We start from the raw sequence: 20,137 nt of genomic DNA, 5'->3' as shown, positions 1-20,137 counted from the left end.
TTTGGTTTGAAATTCAAATGCTGGTGTGGCATTCAGGGTTCTCTGGAATTGAACATGATGCGTTTTTCCAGATTTATCTCATACCAATTATCTTCATAAATGTTATATAGAAGCTAAAATGATTAACTCTCCTCAACAAAAATATCACTGCATTCTCATGTCACTGTCTTTGCTCAGTCTGTTCCTTATTTCTAGAAAACCTTTCCTGCTTATATTTTTAAAAATCTTCTGCTCACTCTTTAAAACTCAATTCAAGAACTGTCACTTCTTCCCTTCCCCAAGAACTTTAGATTCATATAACACTTTTGTAAATTCTATAATGCACTTATCGAGCAATATTATATATTATAGTCATTTGCACAGATATATGAGTCTCCTACTGAGGGTAAACTCCTTGAGATCAGGAATTCAGGTTTGTCCAAATGTAAAAGTGCTCTACAATGTGTAGGTGCTTAATAAATATTTGTTGATTTGACTTGCTAAAGTTACTAACACAAAGGGAAAGTAAGTACGTATCATTTAATCCTTTGTCTCTCTGTTCAAACAGCTAACAGCTAACACTTAATAGCTAAATTATAGGTATTACTGCTAAATATAGATATGTTATTATTCCATGTTTTAGATGAATATATAATCATTGTAAAAAAAGGAACCAAGATTTATAGTGTTATGGTACCAATAGATGAGTGAAATAATGGTAAAAACAAATGTATCACTTATTTCAAGACTACAAAAGATAATTTCAAAAAATCTCTTTTCAGCTGTTTAGTTCATTCAGAAACTAAGGAAATAAAAGATTAAGGAATTTACTCTAAGTCCCTGTTAAAATTAGAAATGCTTTTGTTGTTCTTACTTCCACTAATGCCTACATTTTTGCCTTCTTTGAAGGTGAGATTTTTCTTGATATTTCTTGATGGTTGTGTCAAAGTTTAAACAATCCAGGTAACATATATTATTTATATCTTTAAAAACTAACCTAACCAAATATAGCTTGATGTATAATAAGATATGGTCAAAAAAAGATAAAAATTGTTCTGTGATATGATTTGGAGTTCTCTTAAAAATAGATTTTTTTTTTCATTTAAATGAGAGACAATTACTTTAAGTACAGAGAAACTGATACAAAAAATAAAATAAAATTTCAACAACTGAAGATCAGAATATGCCACAGATATTGTAGACGTTATGGTTATTGAACACTTAACACAAATTACAAGACAATCATGAAGTTTAAAAGCTTTATAAAATAAAGGCTTTATTGTAAAAAGTGAAAGAAAATACAAACTGAGTATATTGCTTCTCAAGATGACTGATTTAAAATTATCTTGTTGAGAAGGCTCTAAATTCTTTTTGATGTTCTATCTTCCACATATTCTCTTGCTTTCTTTATGGGACTGTATTCTGTACATAACTTATTACTATTATTTTTATTATACGTCCTATATGAATAACAAGATGGAAAGATTTTAGTAACCAGCAATCCTCTAATAAAAACTACTATATCTATTTGAAATAGAAAATGTCAAGGTTAAATAAGGCTTTATCATTTTAAAACAATATCAATGTTATGGATTTTATTCATTTTTGTACTTCTCTAACATAATAGCAGTACTTGAAAGAAAATTCCACATTCTGTTCTCTGAACTATCACCATCCTCTATATAGCACTTGGCTAGTGATTATATTATATGTAATTATGTGTAATTATATAGAATAAAGAATAAAAAATATTAGATATTGTTGTCTTCCATTAGAAATAATGTAGCCTATTTTTTAAATTGGGACTAAGAGGCAGTGGGGTATAATAAATAGAGAGGTGGCCTTGATGCCAGGAAAACCTGGATTTCAAGTCCTGTCTCTAAAATAAGCTGGCTGTGGGGCTCTGAATAAGTGATTTAATCTCTTAGGAATCTAGGAAAATCTCTAAGACTCTAAGTTGCAGAAAAGATGCTGACCTGCATCGGTGGAGGGAGTTCTTCATTTGAAAGTTTCCCATACCAATACAAACACAGGTCCTATCCCTATCCTAAACTGGAGCTATACATGATGAACTATAAAATTTGTGAAAACATTAGGAATTTTTTCAGTTATTGATCTTGCTCTTTTACTTTACCATATGTAACAATAAAACAGAATCTTTTATATTCATTGCTTGAAAATCTCCAGTGAAATAAAATGCACTAGTACACCTCCTCTCCAGCTGATAGGAATTGTTTCCTTAAGCCAAGACTTACTTTTTTTAAACCCTTACCTTCTGTCTTGGAATCAATACTGTATATTGGTTCTAAAGCAGAAGAGTGGTATGGGCTAGGCAATGGGGGTTAAGTGACTTGTCCAGGGTCACACAGCTAGGAAGTATCTGAGGTCATATTTGAATTCAGAACCTCCCAATCTCTGGGCCTGGCTCTCAATCCACTGACCCATCTAGCTTCCTGCCAAGATTTACTCCTTTGTAATTTCACCCATTACTCTTAGTTTTGGTAAAAATAAGTCTGATAAATCTCATTCCTATGTCAAATGATTGTTCTCTAAATACTAGAAGGCAACTATCATGCCAGTTGAGCCAATTTCTCTTAGGTAATGAACTTCTGAGAGCATCTAGTGCAACCTGTCCTGTCTGAAAATTTCCTCCATAACATCTTCAATTTTTTTCAAACAATCCTCATATCACTTGGTTCATTCACTATACTTTAAACCCTCCCCAACTTACCAATTCAGCAAACATATTATGTTGCCTAATATGTGCAAGGCACCATACTAGGGGCTGGGCATACAAAGACAAAACCAAAACAGTCTCTGTGTTCAAGGAGCTTGCTGTTCAGTTGTTTGTCATGCCCAATTCTTTGCGACCCCATTTGAGGTTTTCTTGGCAAAGATACTGGGTTGCCATTTCCTTTCCCAAATCATTTTACAGATGAAGAAATTGAGGCAAACAGGGTTAAATGACTTTCCCAAAGTCACACAACTATCTAGTGTCTGAGGCCAGATTTGAGCTCAGGAAAATGAGTCTTCCTGTTTCCAGGCCTAGCACTCTATCCACTGTATCATGTAGGTGCTCCCAACTATAGGAGCTAGCTTCTTAAATTCATAGCTTGAGGAATATGGAAAAAACTGACTTCTTAAAATATCTTCAATTATGTAAGACAATTATTTTAATGAAGATAAAATTCTATATTATTGCATATCCATGTTATTTCCAGCTCTATATAGCTCAGATCTTCCAAAGTCTTGTCAGTCTGTGACAGCATTGCTTCAGTGATACAGCAACAATAAATTCTGTTGAATCTGAAATATCTTATAATTAATCTGTTCATGAATCCCCTTTCCATTTTATCATGAATTTATTTAAATCTAGTTTATTAATCAACTATTTAATTAAGATACTGTTCTAGTATAAGGAGAAAAGAAAGAAGGGAATCAGCTTTTATGTAGCAATTCCTAGGTACCAGGCATTGTACAAATTGCTTTTATACACATTATCTCATGTATATGGTAAGAGGAGGTAGATACTATTATTATCCCCATTTTATAATTGAGGAAATTAAGGCAAATAGGTTAAGTGACTTGCTCAAGGTCACACAACTGGTAAGTGTCTGAGACTGGATTTGAACTAAGGTTGCTCTGACTTTAGGCCTATCACCCTTTTCACTATGTTACAATCTGCCTCTGACAATAAGTCATGAATAATAAATGTGCCTATATTTAAATATCTTTACACCACTTAATAGTCAGCAACTAAGTGACAGAACAGATAGAATGATGGCCTAGTAGTCAGGATGATCTGAGATCTTCTTCAGATACATACTAGTTTAGTGACCCTAGGCAAGTCACTTAACTCCTCCCTCAGCATCAGTTTCCGCATTTGTAAAATAGGGTTTATAAAAGCATTCATTACACATAGTTGCCATGAAATGAAACAATATCAAATCTTGTGCAAACCTTTAAGTACTATGGAAATGTTAACTACCATGTCATTAAAAATGTAAATGGATCTACAATCTAATCAGTTTGGAATAAAAATTGCAACTCCCATGTGCCTGCTTATCCTGTGTAACCTTGTCCATGTTTTGTCATAAATGTGCCACACCCATTGCCCATTCAATGTGCTGGAGGCCTTTCCTACTTTCTCCCATTATCCTGATGATAGGAGAGAGCATTGGAGCTCTCCATCTTTCATCCCTCATCCTCTGTCACATGATCAGCTTTTCTTCTCTTCCCATCACACATTTTCCAACCTTTCACTTGTTCTCAGTGAAGTTCATCACTGATTATAGACTGCGAGACAGGCCACTTAACAACTTGTGGACATCCAGAAGTGATTACTGTATATCTCTCACTCATCAAATAACAAAATGAATCAATCACTCAAAAAATGACAGTGATAACACAAAACCCCCAAACTATAATAACATGTCTTTAAAAAATAAATTGTATTAATAACATTTTATATTACATTAAAATAGAGTAATGGCACAGAAGCAATGTCATACAGTGCAAATTCTTAGAACTGAGTTTAATCTAGTCCTTTATCATTTAACTAGTCATGTAACTAACTCTGGACAAGTCATAAATTTATCTTCCAAGTACCTCAGTTTGCTAATCTGGAAAATAGGGAAATAATATCCTCTCTGTCTAACTTAGAGTTTTGTTGTAAAGAATAAAAGAACACACAGGAAATTGCTTTGAAAAATCTTAACAAGTTATAGAAACAAATGTAATCAATTATTTTATCATCTGAGGCAGCACTGCTTAGAAATGGCAACATATCTTTTTCTGCAATAGTTTTATTTTTTGCCTTCTATAATGCTTTTTTGCAAATAGAACTCATTAAAGTGTCAGTGTAGGTTAGGAGGATTATAGGGAGAGGAGGAAAGGTCTGGGCTTATACTTTTATTACTGTAAGGAACTCTTACTATGGATATTTTCTATCCTAAAACAGAGCAATGGCTTTTCTGTATTTCACAATCTCATACCACTTTATATGGAAAGCCATTCTTGGAGTTAAGAAAATTATGATTCAAATCTTGCTCCTGATGCCCAACAGATGAGGGACTTGACAATGTCATGCAATTTCACAAGAAATGTGAATGTACACTTGGAATTTCACTGGTGTTTCCTTTATAAAGTGCATGGATTTACTTGATATAAATATATTTGGAAATATAAGATGCCTCTTTCTTTAGACTGAAAAAAAACTGGTTTGAATATAGCATTGTAATTATGTCCCATTAAGCTTGAGTTTGATGAGAAAATGGATTCTTCCTGGAATAGATTTTAACTTTTAAAAAATTACAAAATTGACACTATTATGAACAAAATTCATTTAAAAAATAACTGATAAGATCTACAAAGATGTTATTAAGTTGACCATACTGTAGCCTTTATCAAGGAAACTCACCTTTCTGAGCTTTCATTGTCTGTTCTTCAATTTGTCTTAGACGTTCCATCAGTTCTTCCTTTTCTCGTTCTATTCTCTCTTTTTCTTTTTCTGCTATTTCCCTTTTCTTTTTTTCATTTTCTAGTTGTGCCCTTAAAAAGAATTGCAACTAATTTATTACAAACCAATTATGAAAATAAAAAATATGTAGCTATTAATGGGAAACAACAAAACTGAAAAAGTTACTTGGTGTTTTAAACACCAAGGGGAATTTCATAAAAGTTTTTGAATATGGAAATGTCAAGTTACAGGAGTGACATCAAACTTTAGCCATTTGGCACATTTAGAAGTTTAAAGTCTTGAAGATAAGATCATGCACACAACTTCCATGTTCATTATGATTTAATTTTCACTTCAAACTATTCGCAAGAAAAAGCAAGGGCTTGCAAGAAATACATAGATACAGTAGGACTCCATGGTCTAGAATACAATCTCAGCTCTGAATTGATTAAAAAACAGAGTAAACTAATTAATGCCTAAAAGTACTTACAGGTATTTTACAAGCTTCTGACAATAAAATTAATAAGGACCTGGCAAACTCATAAATACTGACTAGGCTTCTAAACTGCTAAGGGTCAAAGCAAACCAAAATTTTCTTAATTCCAAAATCCTAACTGTTTTCAATTTTCCACATTTCACCATGGTTCTAATTAGGTCACAAAATAAAACAGTAAACACTAGTTCAAGATATCAGATGGTGACAATTGTTTCTAGATGGTTCTACTTCTCTTGCATTTTTGTCTTAAATTTCCTCTATTTATTAGGCAAATGTGTAGAATGCACTTTGCTAGATATTCAGGATACAATGATGGATATAATATAAATAAGAGATCATACTCAAGGATTTCTCTAGCTAATAGAACAAATAGACATGCACAAATAACTATGGTTCAAGGGAAACTGAATTAAGTACAAAGGAGGCATTTAGAAAAAGTAATAAAATAAATTTAAGAGAAAAATTATTTTCACTCATGAGAGAACAGGAGATCAAGGAAGAATAGTTGAATACTGAAAGAAATTTCAGCAAGGGAAGAGGTAGTACATTCCAAGCATAGGGAACAGGGCAGACAGAGGCATAGAGATGGATATTAGACAGAGAATATCCCAGTCCAACTAGAACAGTATGGGTTTAGGTAAGTGGCACAACATAATACTAGAAATATAAGTCAGACTGTGCAGGACTTTAATGCAATGAAAAGTTTATACTTTATTTTTTAGGCAGTTTGAAGTAGCTAAAGGTTTCTGAATAGAATAATAGGATTGCAGTAGTATATTAGGAAGCCCATGGACCAAGCAATGTGAAAGATGAAATGGAGAAGAGACAAACTATAAGTAAACAGATTTAACCATTGTGTATAAATACCACAGCAGTGCAAGTAATAAGATACGAAAGTTGATGGAATAGGTAGGGCAAGGATGACAAAAGTGAAAATTGACTTCAAGTTTGTGAAATCTAATGACCAAGAAAATGGCAGGACATCAACAAAGGCCTTTCCCCTAGATTTTTCAGAGCTGGAAGAGACTTTAGAGATCATTTAGTATAATGCATTCATTTTAGAGATAAGGAAATTGAACACCAAAAAGGTAAAGAAAATTGCACAAGGATACACAATAAATAATGGACCCCAGGATGGAAGCCCAAGTCTTTGTCCTTTTCCCTGCTACAAATGGAAAAGCTAGTAGAGGAGTATGAAAGGGAAGATGAGTAAATTCAATTTGGAATATATTTAACTGAGTTGCATCCAATGTCACATCAAGTTGAAAATAACCAATGGGGAGACTAGAATTTTGGTCAGAGGTTAGGTATGAAAATATAAATTTGGGAGTTACCTAGAAAGAGGTGACAATTAAAACCAATAATTACAGATGACACAGATAATGGAGAGAAGGAGCAGCTCAACTCTTTGCTACTATTTTTCTTTAGGGAGATGACTCAGAAATTTTCTTTATGACTCTGGATAAATCATATAACATCTTAAGCATAAGTTTCTTCATCTGTTAAAATGAAGATAATAATTTTGAGTCTACCTTACTGGGTTGTTGTGAGGGATCAAATAAGCTAACGTATTTCAAGTGCTATAAAAATGCTTATTAAATTGTTTAATCATGTCCACTTCTTCATGATCTTCTGGACCATACTATCCCTGGGGTTTTCTTGGCAAAGATACTGCAGTGGTTGCTGTTTCCTCTTCCAGTGAATTAAGACAAACAGAGGTCAAGTGACTTACCCAGGATCCCATAACTAGTAAGTATCTGAGTCTGGATTCAAACTTGGGCCTAGTACTGTATCCACTTAGCCATCTAGTTGTCTCGAATATATAAATGCTACCTAGAAAATAATCTACAGTAACATTCTTAGCCAATGAGTGTAGATTGTTTGGGGAAGACTTAAGGGAAGATACAAAATAAAATTTGGATTAAAACAATCTATTTTGCGAACCAGTGAAGTGGTAGTTAAACTCTTATTTCAACTTAAATAGATATGGAGGTGGAGAGCTAAGGGCCTGGAAGATCAGTATAAGATGATATAACATAAAAGTCAATAAAACTAATGTCATCTCAAGAACTGGGTGGTAAGGAAAGTAGATAATCCATTGTCCTCTTCCCTGGTCAGACCATATCTGAAATAATGTATTGACTTCTTGTATATTACTTTTAAAGAAAAACATCAAAGGCTTCAGAGAATCCAGAAAGAAGCCACCAGGATGTTGAAAAACTTCCCACTGAAGGAATAAGGGTCAGTCTGAAGAAAACTCAAGAGGATCCGTAACAGCTGCCTTTAATTATTTGAAGATCTGTCATGAGGAAAAGAGAGATTAAATTTGTTCTGCTTGGTCCTAGAGAACAGAATGAACAATGGATGGAAGCTAAAAAGAGGCAAATTTAGACTGATGTCTGGGGGGAAAAACCCCAACTCTAACAATAAGAATCATCTAAAAGTAGAAAATGGACTATATCAAAAGATTTCTTGCCTCCCCTCCTCATGCCATGTAGGTCCTCAAAAAAAAAAAAGGTAAAAACCACACTTACACTTACTTGTCAAGTATGTTTTAGAGAGAATCCTTGTAAAGATATGGCTTAGACTAGATGGCCTCTGAAGTCCTCCCAATTCTGAGATTCTATCATGTCTAATGTATATGCTATAACAAAGAACAGTTACCTATATAGCATCCATTTCAAAGGAATGATTTCAATGGTATAACAGCTAGTATATTAAAAGCTATGGAGAGAAGTATGTTTGGGGGAGCATAAGTATACATTGAGAAATGAAAGGTAGAAAAATCGACCCCTGCCTCTCTCTTCACACTTTTAAACCCTCAAGGCTATCACAAGTATACTGCCCAAAGGGTCATTCTGTGTAAAAATTGAATGACTTAAAACGACTAGTTGCTTAAGTGTGTTAGGTCATCATGTTTCTCCATTAAAATCAAAGTACTAGTTATCTGTACAGAATTAATTGACGCCTTTCCTTTTAGGAAAATAAGAAACAGTTAGCATTTCAATAAAACTTTATTAATTTAGTATTAATGATAGGAAGGGCTATTTAGGTTATTGAAACATGTGAAATGTCAATTTTTTCTAATGTAATCTCATTATCATTGAATACATATATTAACTCTAAGACATGAAAATGCTGAATCTAGGGGGTCCAAGAAACCTTAAAGAAAGAGTTTCCTTAGCAAAGATTATATTCAAACCAATCCCTAGTCTGCAAATTCAAAATTAGAGGAGGAATTTCTTCAGCAGTAACCGTTTACTTTAAAACTCTCAATTTAGCATAACAAATTCTGTTAGAGGATTCCAAGTATATATTTGGAAATTCTTATAAAAAAGTGCTGATGCTATTCTATTTGATACTGTTCTATATCTGGTGAGCTTTTATAGTAGCACAGACAGACTCTGGAAAAATTATTAAAGACTCTTACCTGGAAAACATGAGTAAAACAAGTTGAGGATCTTTAACCAAACGCTTCCAAAAAGATATTCAACAGTAGAATAGCAAGGGTTGCATAAAGGGCAGAGGGAAAACAATTCAGTGAAGTCATGAAAAGGCTAATCTCACAATCCTTATGTGTTGAGACTTCAAACTTTATAATTACAAACCTTTAACTTAGAAGATGAAATTGGGGGAACTTCTAGAATACTCAAATGTTTATGTAACTTTTTCAATAAAATTAAAGGTTCCACAAAATTTAAATTTGGAGCACTTCAAGAAACTTAAGTTTGTCTAATATTTTAAGATAACTCTACTACTATCAATTAAAAATGAAATACTGCAAAATTTCATACCTTTCTAACTGCTTCTGATGCTTCTCCTCCCTAGCCTGAGCCTTCATCTGTTGTACTTCGATTGTATCAGGCTTTCTTCTTCGCATGTAGAGTTCATGGTTTCCCATGCACAAAGCCAAAATCCGCTTATTAATTCTCAGCCGAGGTGCATAAAAAACAAAATCCTAAATACAAATTATTTTAAATTAACAACTTCCTTGGGGATAGTACCTCATCAATAATTTGTACTAAATGTCAACAATGTGAATAAGAGATCAATGGTCACATAACAGTTAAGTTGAAAATTACCTAAAATCTCCCAGGAACCCACAGTAGATGCCACATATTGTTTCCTCTTAAATACTCCAGAGCCATAAACTAGGTCCCATTTGCTTTTTCCCCTCTACTTTTCCAAAAGTAATCTCAGTCTATGAACATTATATCTGAGAGACTCAATTCTGTTTGGTCTCAATTGTTTTTGTTTTTGTTTTTCAGTAATGTAGAGACTGAACTATTTACCCATTCATGAAAAATATCTACTGCAGACTCGAAATTTCAAATTACACTGAATACTTCCTTCTCCTTTTCTATGGCTATTTATGTCTTAAGACTGCTCACTATGATACAGATAGATGTTACCACTTAAAAGAGATACTATCTTAACCAACAGAATAGATGCTACAACTTAAATACTCCAGGCTAAAAAGAACATAAATTCAAGACTTTGAGTTACATAACACCTAAAAAAGTAAATCAATAACTTGCAATTTTCTAAATTATACGCAACTACTAAATACCTGTATTGTATTATGGTTATTGAAACAAACAGCCACACACACAAATTTAAATAAGTTTCATATAAATAATCTATGGAGTCACCCATTATACAAATGCCACTAACAGTCTCTTTGTACAACTTGACTTTATTCCAACAAATATTCTTTGATTAAATTTAAATTTACATTCTATACCCCTTAAAATTCACCCCTGATAATATGAAACAATGAAAACATTTTTCAGTGCCAGTTTGATAAATGAGAATCCCTTCCATAATCTTAGTCATCCTTGACTTCTCCCTCTCTCTCACCCTCCTCATTATCAATTTCTTAGTCTCATTTATCCTCCTTTCACATCTGTATACTCACAAAGCTTCAACTACAATTCAGATTTTCTCACTTTCACCTAGATTACTGCAATAATCTCCTAATTCATCCTCTATTCCCATATCACTGTTCTCTAATCCATTCTTCATAGCAACCAAAATATTACCAAAGATGACAAAAACCCCTCCATTTAGCCTTTTAAGTTCTTATAACGTGACTCTTACCTACCATCTCTCTGGTCTTATTATATATTATTTTCTTTATGAAAGGAAATTATGTTTTATTGCTTTGATATTATTGATCATGAACCAAGTGATCACATATAATCCTTTAGATAAATAACTACAACTATGATTTTGAGTTATAGTTATTATACTGTGTATAAAATATTATTTATGATGGAATATCAACCATATTATTAGAAAGGATATAGTTTGGTATATAAGAATATTATAGCAACTAACTAGATTAGGAGCTACTGTTAGAGGAATAAAAATTTCAGGATTGTGTAGTTATCTAGGTAAGCTGAAACACGCAGTTGGAAATTAGCTGTGCCCATTTTGGAATGGTGACAAAATCACAGGGGAAAACAACCTTGGCATGTCTAGGTGTTGTTTGATCTTGTGAAGATTTTATGCCAGCTACAGGGTCTCCACAGTATTATGGCAAAGAGAGGTTACTTTGACCTAACTCCTCCCAGAAGTAATGATAGTTCTGGAGGATTAATTAAATTTTCTTAACATAACCTTGTTCTGGAACTTATGACTTCATATCAAATGTTCCAAACCTTTGTTACCAAATACTATAGCATTTTTCTTAACATACTATGTATCTTCTGCCTAGTTAATGACGTGCTAATTAACTGTCAAAAACTTATAAAACACACTGTTGAACATCTAACAGGGGTCTTTGTCAAGGTTGGGCATGTTGAGTCCTCCAGTTCTGATTTACCACAAATAAAGTTTGGATCTTCGCCCAGAATGATGGTTCAGAGATTTCTTTATTTTTTACACTTCATGCATTCTATACTATAGTTAAACTGGTCACTTTGCCATTCCTTAAACGTCCCTGTGCCTTTACACTGGCCACTTCCCATGCCTGGAATGCAATCTCTCTTTACATCTGCTTTTTAGAATCCTCAATTTCCTTTAAGTTTTAACTCAAGGATTGCTTTTCTTGACCCTCCCCCCCCAGCTGCTCTCCTTTTTATCTACAGATCACACATCTGGCATAATTTTCTGAGGCACATAATAAAGTCTGGATTACTTTGTCTAGGCTGAAACACAAACTCCTCAATCTGGCATTTAAAACCTTTTCCAATCTGGCTTCCTCTTATCTTTCTAATTTTACTGCCCTTCATTTGATCTCTGTTCTAATAAAAAAAATGACCTCCTAGCTATTCATTGCATATTTCATCTCCCACCCCCATTCCCTTGCATAGGTAATCCCTTAAATCTAGAATATACCCCCTACTCCTCTTTTCCCCTGATTTATAAACTGGCCATAGAACAAAATTTAGGTGTCATCTCTTCCACTAACCTTTTCTTGCTGCCCCTAGGTATATTGCTTATTACATTACAAATTTTGTATTATTTTGGTTATATTCTCTGTTTCCTTATCTATGTATATTTTGTATCTTTAAAGGAGAATGAAAGCTCCTTAAGCGAAGGGTCTACTCCATTTCAGTCTATATCTTACAGACACACATACACACTTCTCCATTTCCTAACATATTGTCTTACACATAATAGGCACTAAACGATACGTTAAATTGAATTCAGCACAAATGTAAAATATACATAAGAAGGGACATGAATTCTACTTACAGGTGCCTTTTTGTCGATTGGCTTTATGGCAAACTTTTTGTCATTAAATGAAATATTTCTGATTTCACTCCAGGGAAAACCGATTTTGGGTGTCAACCTTTAAAATGAAAAGTAGGCTTTTAATCAAGCAGGCTTATATATAAACTAATATTTAAATGGTGATTTAAGGTTTACGAAATACTTTACACACATTATAGCATTTTATGCTTACACCAGTGTTAGTATTATTACTTGTGAGGAAACTGAAACTCCAAGAGATTAGCTAACTTTCTCAAGGTATCAGAGGTTATAAGTAGTAGAACAGAAATTTGAACTTGATCTTGCAGGCAATGCTCTTTCCACCATAACACAAGTGGTGAAATAATTGCACTGATTATTATAGCCTAAATAAACAAACTTGGTAGCTCTAGACTTTTAGGATGTTTTAATTAGCACCAATACCAATTAACATGCTATTGAGAAAATTTGAATTTATAAAAATAATTTTTGTAGTTGCAAAGAACTAAAGTATACACCTACTGGTGGCTAAACAAATTGTAGCACATGAATATAAGAGAATTTTACTGGACTATCAGAAATGATGATTAGGAAGAATATAGAAGAACATAGAAAAATGCAAAGTTAAATAAGCAGAACTATAAAAGATTATACACAATGACAATTTAAATGGAAAGAATAGAAAACGAAAGGAAATTGAATGTGGCTTCAAAGAAGTTGAAAAATTAACTTCCCTCCATTCAGTGGAGAAGAAAAGTAATTTATACTTTTAGGCTCAGTGGATTGATTAATTAGTTTTAGGGAACTATTTTTTCCTTTGCTTTTCTTAAAATTTAAATTCATTGTTATAATGAACATTGTTATAATCTACTCTAGTGGGATTATTCTCAATCTAGCCCTAACCTCTCTGCTAACCTCCAAACTCTCATCTCCAGCTGCCTACTGAGTATCTAAAATTGGATGTCCTGAAGATATCTTAAACTCAAATAAAACTAAATTACCATCAAAGGTACCATCATCCTCCTAGGCTCCCAGGCTTGAAACCTGGGTGTCATCCTCAATGCCTCACTCTTACCTGTTACATTTAATCTTCTGCCAAGTTTACTCAATTTTACCATTGTAACATTTCTTACATATATCTCCTTTCCACTTTTAAAATTGCTACCATCCCAGCACAGGCCTTTCTCACATCATGCCTGGACTCTTGAAATAGGCTGCTGGCTGGTCTGCAAGTTTCAGCCCATTCCACTATAATCTCCCCTCACCTGCCAAAACAATTTTCCTAAAATGGAGGTGAAATCAACCCCCCCCCCAATCCCCAATCAATAAACTTGTGGTTTCTATCACCTTTAGGATTAAACACAAAATTCTCTGGGATTTAAAGCCCTTCAGAAACTAACAGCATTCCCTCCAACCTAGTCTTCTTATACCTTGCACCTCCCCTTCAATTCAATGCCACTGACCTCGTTGCTACTCAATGAACATGCCTTCACCTCCTAACTCCAGGTAATTTCACTGGCAGTCCCTCGTGCATAGAATGCTCTCCTCCTTCATCTCTGTTTGCTGACTTCCTTAAAATTCTAGCTAAAGCCCTGTACTCTACAGGAAGCCTTTTCCAATTGCTCTTAATTCTAGGACCTTCACTTTTTTGATTATTTATATAGCTCATTAGTATAGTTGTTTGCATGTTGTCTCCCCAAATTAGTTTGTGAACTCCTCCAGCGTAGTGATTGTCTTTTGCCTTTTTCTCATTCCCTAGTACTTAGCACAATGATTGATATGTATTAGATGCTGAATAAATGTTTACTCACTGACTACCAAGTAAAGTCTGGCATTCAAGGCTCTCCATGGACTAGCTCCAAATTGCTTTTCCAGTCTAACCTCAAAATATTGGCCTTTACTGATGAAAGCAAAACTGGAATACTGTTTTCCAAACTTATCACACTCTTCGAAACATCCAAGACTTATACCACATCTCTGTCTGGAATAAATACCTTCTCTAGTTCTCCTTACTGAAATCTAATTCTTTATTCAAGGCACATTTGAAAATATATTGCCTTGATGAAACCTAACAACAAAAGAAGTAGAATTATCATCTGCTGGACTCCAAGGTCCACGAGAACTTTCCATGTGACTTGCACCTCAAACCACCTCTATGTGCTATCTCCCACTTTGGAATATAAGCTCCTTGGGAGCAAGAAAAGTACTGGTTGACAACAAAGGGACACAGCTTCTGAGGACTTCACTAGTTAAGTGATAGAGTGGAAAGAGCACTAACCAGTGCTGGGCCTGGAGTCAGGGAGACCTGAGTTTATATTCAGTCCCAGACATTAATGGCTATGTGACAACTCATAATCTCTTTCTGCCTTGGAGTTCTTAATTATAAAACAGGGACCAAAAAAGCACCTATCTTCCAGGGTTGTTGCAAGAATCAATTAAGATAATGTGTAAAAGCACAGTTCTTGGCACATATTCATTAGTTGTTTAGTAAATAAAGTTCCCTTCCCCTCCTCCTTTCATTTAGGCTTTACTCAACTTCAGTTCAACACCTTATTTTTAGAAACCCTTATTCTTTTAAATACTTCAAAAATGTGACTTTGTAAGAGTTAATGCAAGCAGTTCCTATTGATGGAGACAAAACCAAGACCAGACTTTGTGCTGATGAATAATATCCACTTGTAAAGTGTATCATATTAATAATAGAAATTCTGATTATGTGAAATCTTGGGAAATGTGATCCATATTTGTAGCAGTGATTTGAAACTATTAACTAAAGACCAAAATTACATGCATTAATTTGCTAAAAACCTGTTATCAAATGATAAGAGAACAAATTAACTTATAATAGTAAAACCATAAAAAAAGGTAATGAGATTAGTTTGGTATGACCTGTTCTTTACCAAGCTATACTGGCTTTTTTATAAACACTATTTCATGAAGACAGTATTTTCTTTTCTAGACAGACAACTATTAAACATTAGTTTAATAATATATTCTTGAATTTTGCCAGGATTGAAAACCAAATATATTATATAATTGTCAAGCAACACATTCTTTTTTGAACAAAATCTCATTTTTTTGAAAATAACATTTGTCATTCTAAACCTATGGTACCTTTTCCTATTCTCCATAATCTTTAAAAGACTGATTGATAGTATGACTTAGAAAACATCAGGTTTTTTTCCAATTAACAAATTTTTATTTTAATTCTTTTAAATGTTATTGTTCAATCATGTTTGACTCTTTATGACTCCATCACCAGAGTATCCATGGAGTTTTCTTGGCAAAGATATTGGAGTAGTTGGCCATTTACTTCTCCAGTGGATTAAAGCAAACAGACATTAAGTGACTTGCTCAGAATCACACAGCTAATAAGTGTCTGAGGCCACATTTGAATTCAGATCTTCCTTTTCTTCACTGTGCTCTTATATAGGCTCAAAATAAAAGAAAATCCCAGAAAAGGATATTCCCTTTATCAATGCAGGTTGGCATTTTCTTACCAACTTAAAGCCTTGGAGAATTGTTTAGAGCAAGGATATTATCTTGAGTTTACTGACATCCAATCTGTGTTAGTCCATGAATTTGGATGGGGAAAAACATACACATTTAAAATATAACTGGTTTCCTCTGTAATTCCAATATATTCTATTTTAGCCTTTTAAAAGCATTATTCTGAGAAGAGACCCCTTAGGCTTTGACAGATCACCAAAAGAATTCATTGACATAATAGCTTAAGAACCTCTATTCTAATGTAGTATAAGGTTTAATGACTTGCAAGAAGGTCACAAAGTCATTGTGTGTCAGGAGGCAAGACTTGACTCCAGGACTTCCCAAATCTGAAGTCACTTCTCTAAGGCATTATCTTATGTGCTCTCTCTCACAAACTGTATTATGACATAGGCTTGAAATAAGGATTGGATCTATGACTTCACTGATATATGGAATTTTCTGATGAGTAAATGCTCTCTGATGAAGGTAAGCACTTTCTCAGAAATGTATAAATTGAGAAGATGGTCTAGAGCAGCAGTTCTCAACCTCTCACTTTGTAGCAATGAGAATACATAATGAATATCAGGTATTTACATTCCGAATCATAACTGTAGCAAAATTACAGTTTTGAAGTAGCCCCCCGGGGGGGGGGGCGGGATGAGGAAAGTGAGGAATGTCCTCATGGAGAAGGGGAGGGGAACAGCTCTGTCCTGAGTCCCTCTGGCTTTCTAATTAATGACCTCTGACAGACAACTGCAGGCATGACCATAGAGAGGGCTCTCCATGCTTTTTTTGGTACCCAGGCCATAGGTTCACCATCATGGCACTATCAGTTTTCTCATAAGTAAAATGAGGGCGCTGCCATAGATGACTGGTAGGCCTAACTCTTCTTTGTTCTCTGCTACTAAAGGTCTTTGAAGAGGGTCTAATTTAACCTTCTAGAGAATATATCCTCTTAAAAAGAGTCTAAGGGATAGGTAGGTGGCTCAGTGGATAGAGAAACAAGTCTAGAGATGGGAGGTCCTGGGTTCAAATTTCACCCCAGCTGTGTGACCCTGGACAAGTCACTTCACCCCAATTGCCTACCCCTTTTTGTTCTTCTGCCTTGAAACTGATACTTATTATCAATTCTAAGACAGAAGGTAAAGATTTTTTTAAAAATAAAGAGAGCTTCCAAGACTAGGGATTAGATTAAATTCTTGGCTAGCCAATGTCTAACAGCTCTCTAATTGCATTAAGGAGAGCTTAATAATTCATAAAAGGGAAAGAAGTAAAAACACTTCTTTGTATTTTATTTAAAGTCTTTGGCAGCTGTGCCCCTTCCTATCTTTCCAATATCCTTATGCTTTTCTCCCCTCCACATACTCTGATCCAGAAACACTGGTCTTCTTGCTATTTCTCACCCGTTATAAACTCTACCTCCCAATTCTGTGCTTTCACACTGGCTGTCCCACTTTCACACTGGTTGCCAGGAATACTCTTCCTTTTTATTTCTGCCTCCTAGCTTCCTTTAAGCCTCAAATCAAACCATACTTTCTGTAAGAGACCTTTCCCAGCTTCCTTTTGTGTTAATACATTTCCTCTAATGTCTCCACTAAAGTCAAGTTCCTGGAGGCCAGGAACCAATTTTGCCTTTCTTTGAGTCCCTGGTGCTTTTCACAGTGCCTGGAACATATTAAGTGTTTAACAAATGCTTGCTGACTGGGCTTAATGAAGACATTAATGCTTTGCTTGACTCACTCCTTAATTTGTGCAATTACAGCTACTGTGCTAGGAGGAAATGAATTGATCAGAAGTGCTCTGATTAACTCCCCACCTTCTTTCAATGATGAAGTAGAACCAGCGGTTGAACTATCATGACCCTCCATTCCCATTTGCTTTTCACTCTTAGAATGTCTTTTCTAGCAACCTTTTTCAACATTAGGGTGTGGGAGAACTGTTCAATTCAACAAATGTATTTATCACCCGAATGCAAAGTATTATGCTAATCACAGGGATATGGCATGATTTGAAGTCTGCCTGTGTAGAGCTTACAAAGTCTAAATAAAATACATACACTGAATAACTGGTATCTAAAGAACATGCTACATAGCTGTCTAGGAATATTCTGAGATCCAAGACTGAGATATAGTTAGGCTTGTGCTTGTTCCCTGGGGAACAACCAATATTTTAGTAATTATAATAAGGATTTTTTAAAAAATAAAGCTATTAGACACTAAGAAATAATAGCAAAAGTATCCCCAAATGTATCAAAACATCAAGTAAGAATCACAAAGAATAAGATAAATATTTGGTGCCTATTTTTAAAAAATGTTGTGAACCTCTCTTACTTTGCATCCTCTTAAGTACTTTACCAGGCAGTGGTTGAAGATAATGTAAGACTATGTAAATTCTGAATTTTTCTAATTCCTTATGAATTTTAAAATTATCATATATTAGGAAACTGGAATGTTTTGCCAAATCATAAATTATGACCTGCCTTGGATTTCCTTTCAGAATGACAAATTGCTGAATTATTTTCTGAAATATTCTTTTGTCAATTTAGTTAAGGTATGATATCACAAAGCAATCTCCCTTAGTTTTTTCTCCACCCTTAATTAACTATAGATTCAGAAACTGTTAAATCATCTTTAGTGACCTATTACAACTATTTTTTAGAGAAGGAGGGAGAAAAACAAGAGTGAAAGGGAGAAAAAAGATGGAAGGGAAAAAAGGAGGGGGGAAAAGAAGGAAGGAGAGAGAATGAAGAAGAGGAAGGTGAGGAGAAAAGGAAAAGAGGGGGAAAAGGAAGAAGGAAGAAAAAGAAGGAAAGCAGCAGTATGAGGGGACAGGCATTCTTCTCAGCACTTTATAAATATTATCACATTTGATACTCAAGAATATATTATTACAGGAGCAGCTGGGTGGCTCAGTGTATTGAGAGCCAGGCCTAGAGATGGGAGGTCCTAGGTTCAAATCTGGCCTCAGACACTTCCTAGCTGTATGACCCTGGGCAAGTCATTTGACCTCCATTGCCAATACACAGTATTGACTCCAAGATGGAAGGTAAGGGTTTAAAAAAAAAAGAATATATGATCACATTTGATACTCAACAATACTGAGAATTAAGTACTGTTGTTATCTCAATTTTGCAGTTGTGGAACATGAGGAAAAGTATTTGCTCACAGTAACACAGCTAGAAAGCATCTGTATGAATTTGTGCTTCCTTACTCCAAACTTGGTGCTGTATTCGTTGTACAACCTGTCTATATATATATATGTATATATATACATATATATATATATGATTTATCTCATATATATCTATGTATAGATATATATGAGAAAATTAAATCCTAAGGAGCTTAAATGGTTTGCTCAATATAATTCAATGGACATTATGTTTATGTTCAATTCTGACCCAAAGTAATAGTGAACATACAAAATGCTCAATTTATGGAAATAAACCCAACAATCACATCTCATAAATACACTTTAAAAAACAGAATTTGAAGTATAAGGTAGAGAGTAAAAACTTAATTAAATAAAATAAGCAATTATATCTAATTAAACTTGAATCAAATCTTTTAAAAAAATATTAAGCCCTACCTTCCATCTTAGAATCAAGCAATGTGAGTTAGGTAACTTACCCAGGGTCACACAGCTAGGAAATATTTTAGGTCAAATTTGATCCCCGAACTTTCCATCTCTAAGCCTGGCTTCTTGATCCACTGATCCACTACCTCATTGATCCCAAAATCATTTTTGAAACAAATGAAAAAGAAACCTGTAACTACTTATGATAAACATGATTAATTCAGTTATAAGCAATTTACTTACTTGTCATCATGCTCATAAATGTTCAGGCCTAAAGCATCAACACCGAGCCATAATTCAGTTCCTTTTTTATTTTTTATTTCAAAATAGTTGACACCATACATTTCCAGATCTTGGGCAATCTTCAGATATTCCATCATTGAATCTTCCCTGTTATTGAGATAATGCTAAATTATAACAGATTTATTCCAGGCAGACTG

The 20,137-nt window shown here is 34.2% G+C and overlaps 1 protein-coding gene and 1 long non-coding RNA gene across 9 annotated transcripts in view; one reads left to right on the top strand and one right to left on the bottom strand.

The window, feature by feature from the left end:
* Positions 1–20,137, bottom strand: part of RDX (radixin) — a 141,833-nt gene that overhangs the window by 39,869 nt on the left and 81,827 nt on the right. For all 8 annotated transcript variants that reach the window (XM_056794430.1, XM_056794431.1, XM_007494866.3 and 5 more), the window contains 4 exons: positions 19,941–20,087; positions 12,636–12,732; positions 9,728–9,891; positions 5,399–5,529 (listed from right to left, as the gene is read on the bottom strand). In XM_056794430.1, coding sequence (XP_056650408.1) covers positions 5,399–5,529; positions 9,728–9,891; positions 12,636–12,732; positions 19,941–20,087 — 539 coding nt within the window. The remainder of the gene's footprint in view (positions 1–5,398; positions 5,530–9,727; positions 9,892–12,635; positions 12,733–19,940; positions 20,088–20,137) is intronic.
* Positions 16,458–20,137, top strand: part of LOC107652431 (uncharacterized) — an 83,716-nt gene continuing 80,036 nt past the window's right edge. Inside the window, exon 1 of the long non-coding RNA XR_008911313.1 lies at positions 16,458–16,707. This is a non-coding gene — a long non-coding RNA (uncharacterized LOC107652431). The remainder of the gene's footprint in view (positions 16,708–20,137) is intronic.

The sequence above is a fragment of the Monodelphis domestica genome, chromosome 4 (assembly GCF_027887165.1).
Source record: "Monodelphis domestica isolate mMonDom1 chromosome 4, mMonDom1.pri, whole genome shotgun sequence".
Lineage (NCBI taxonomy): Eukaryota > Metazoa > Chordata > Mammalia > Didelphimorphia > Didelphidae > Monodelphis > Monodelphis domestica.
The sequence above is the reverse complement of the archived record's forward strand: the minus strand, read 5'-3'. Positions and strand labels throughout refer to the sequence as shown.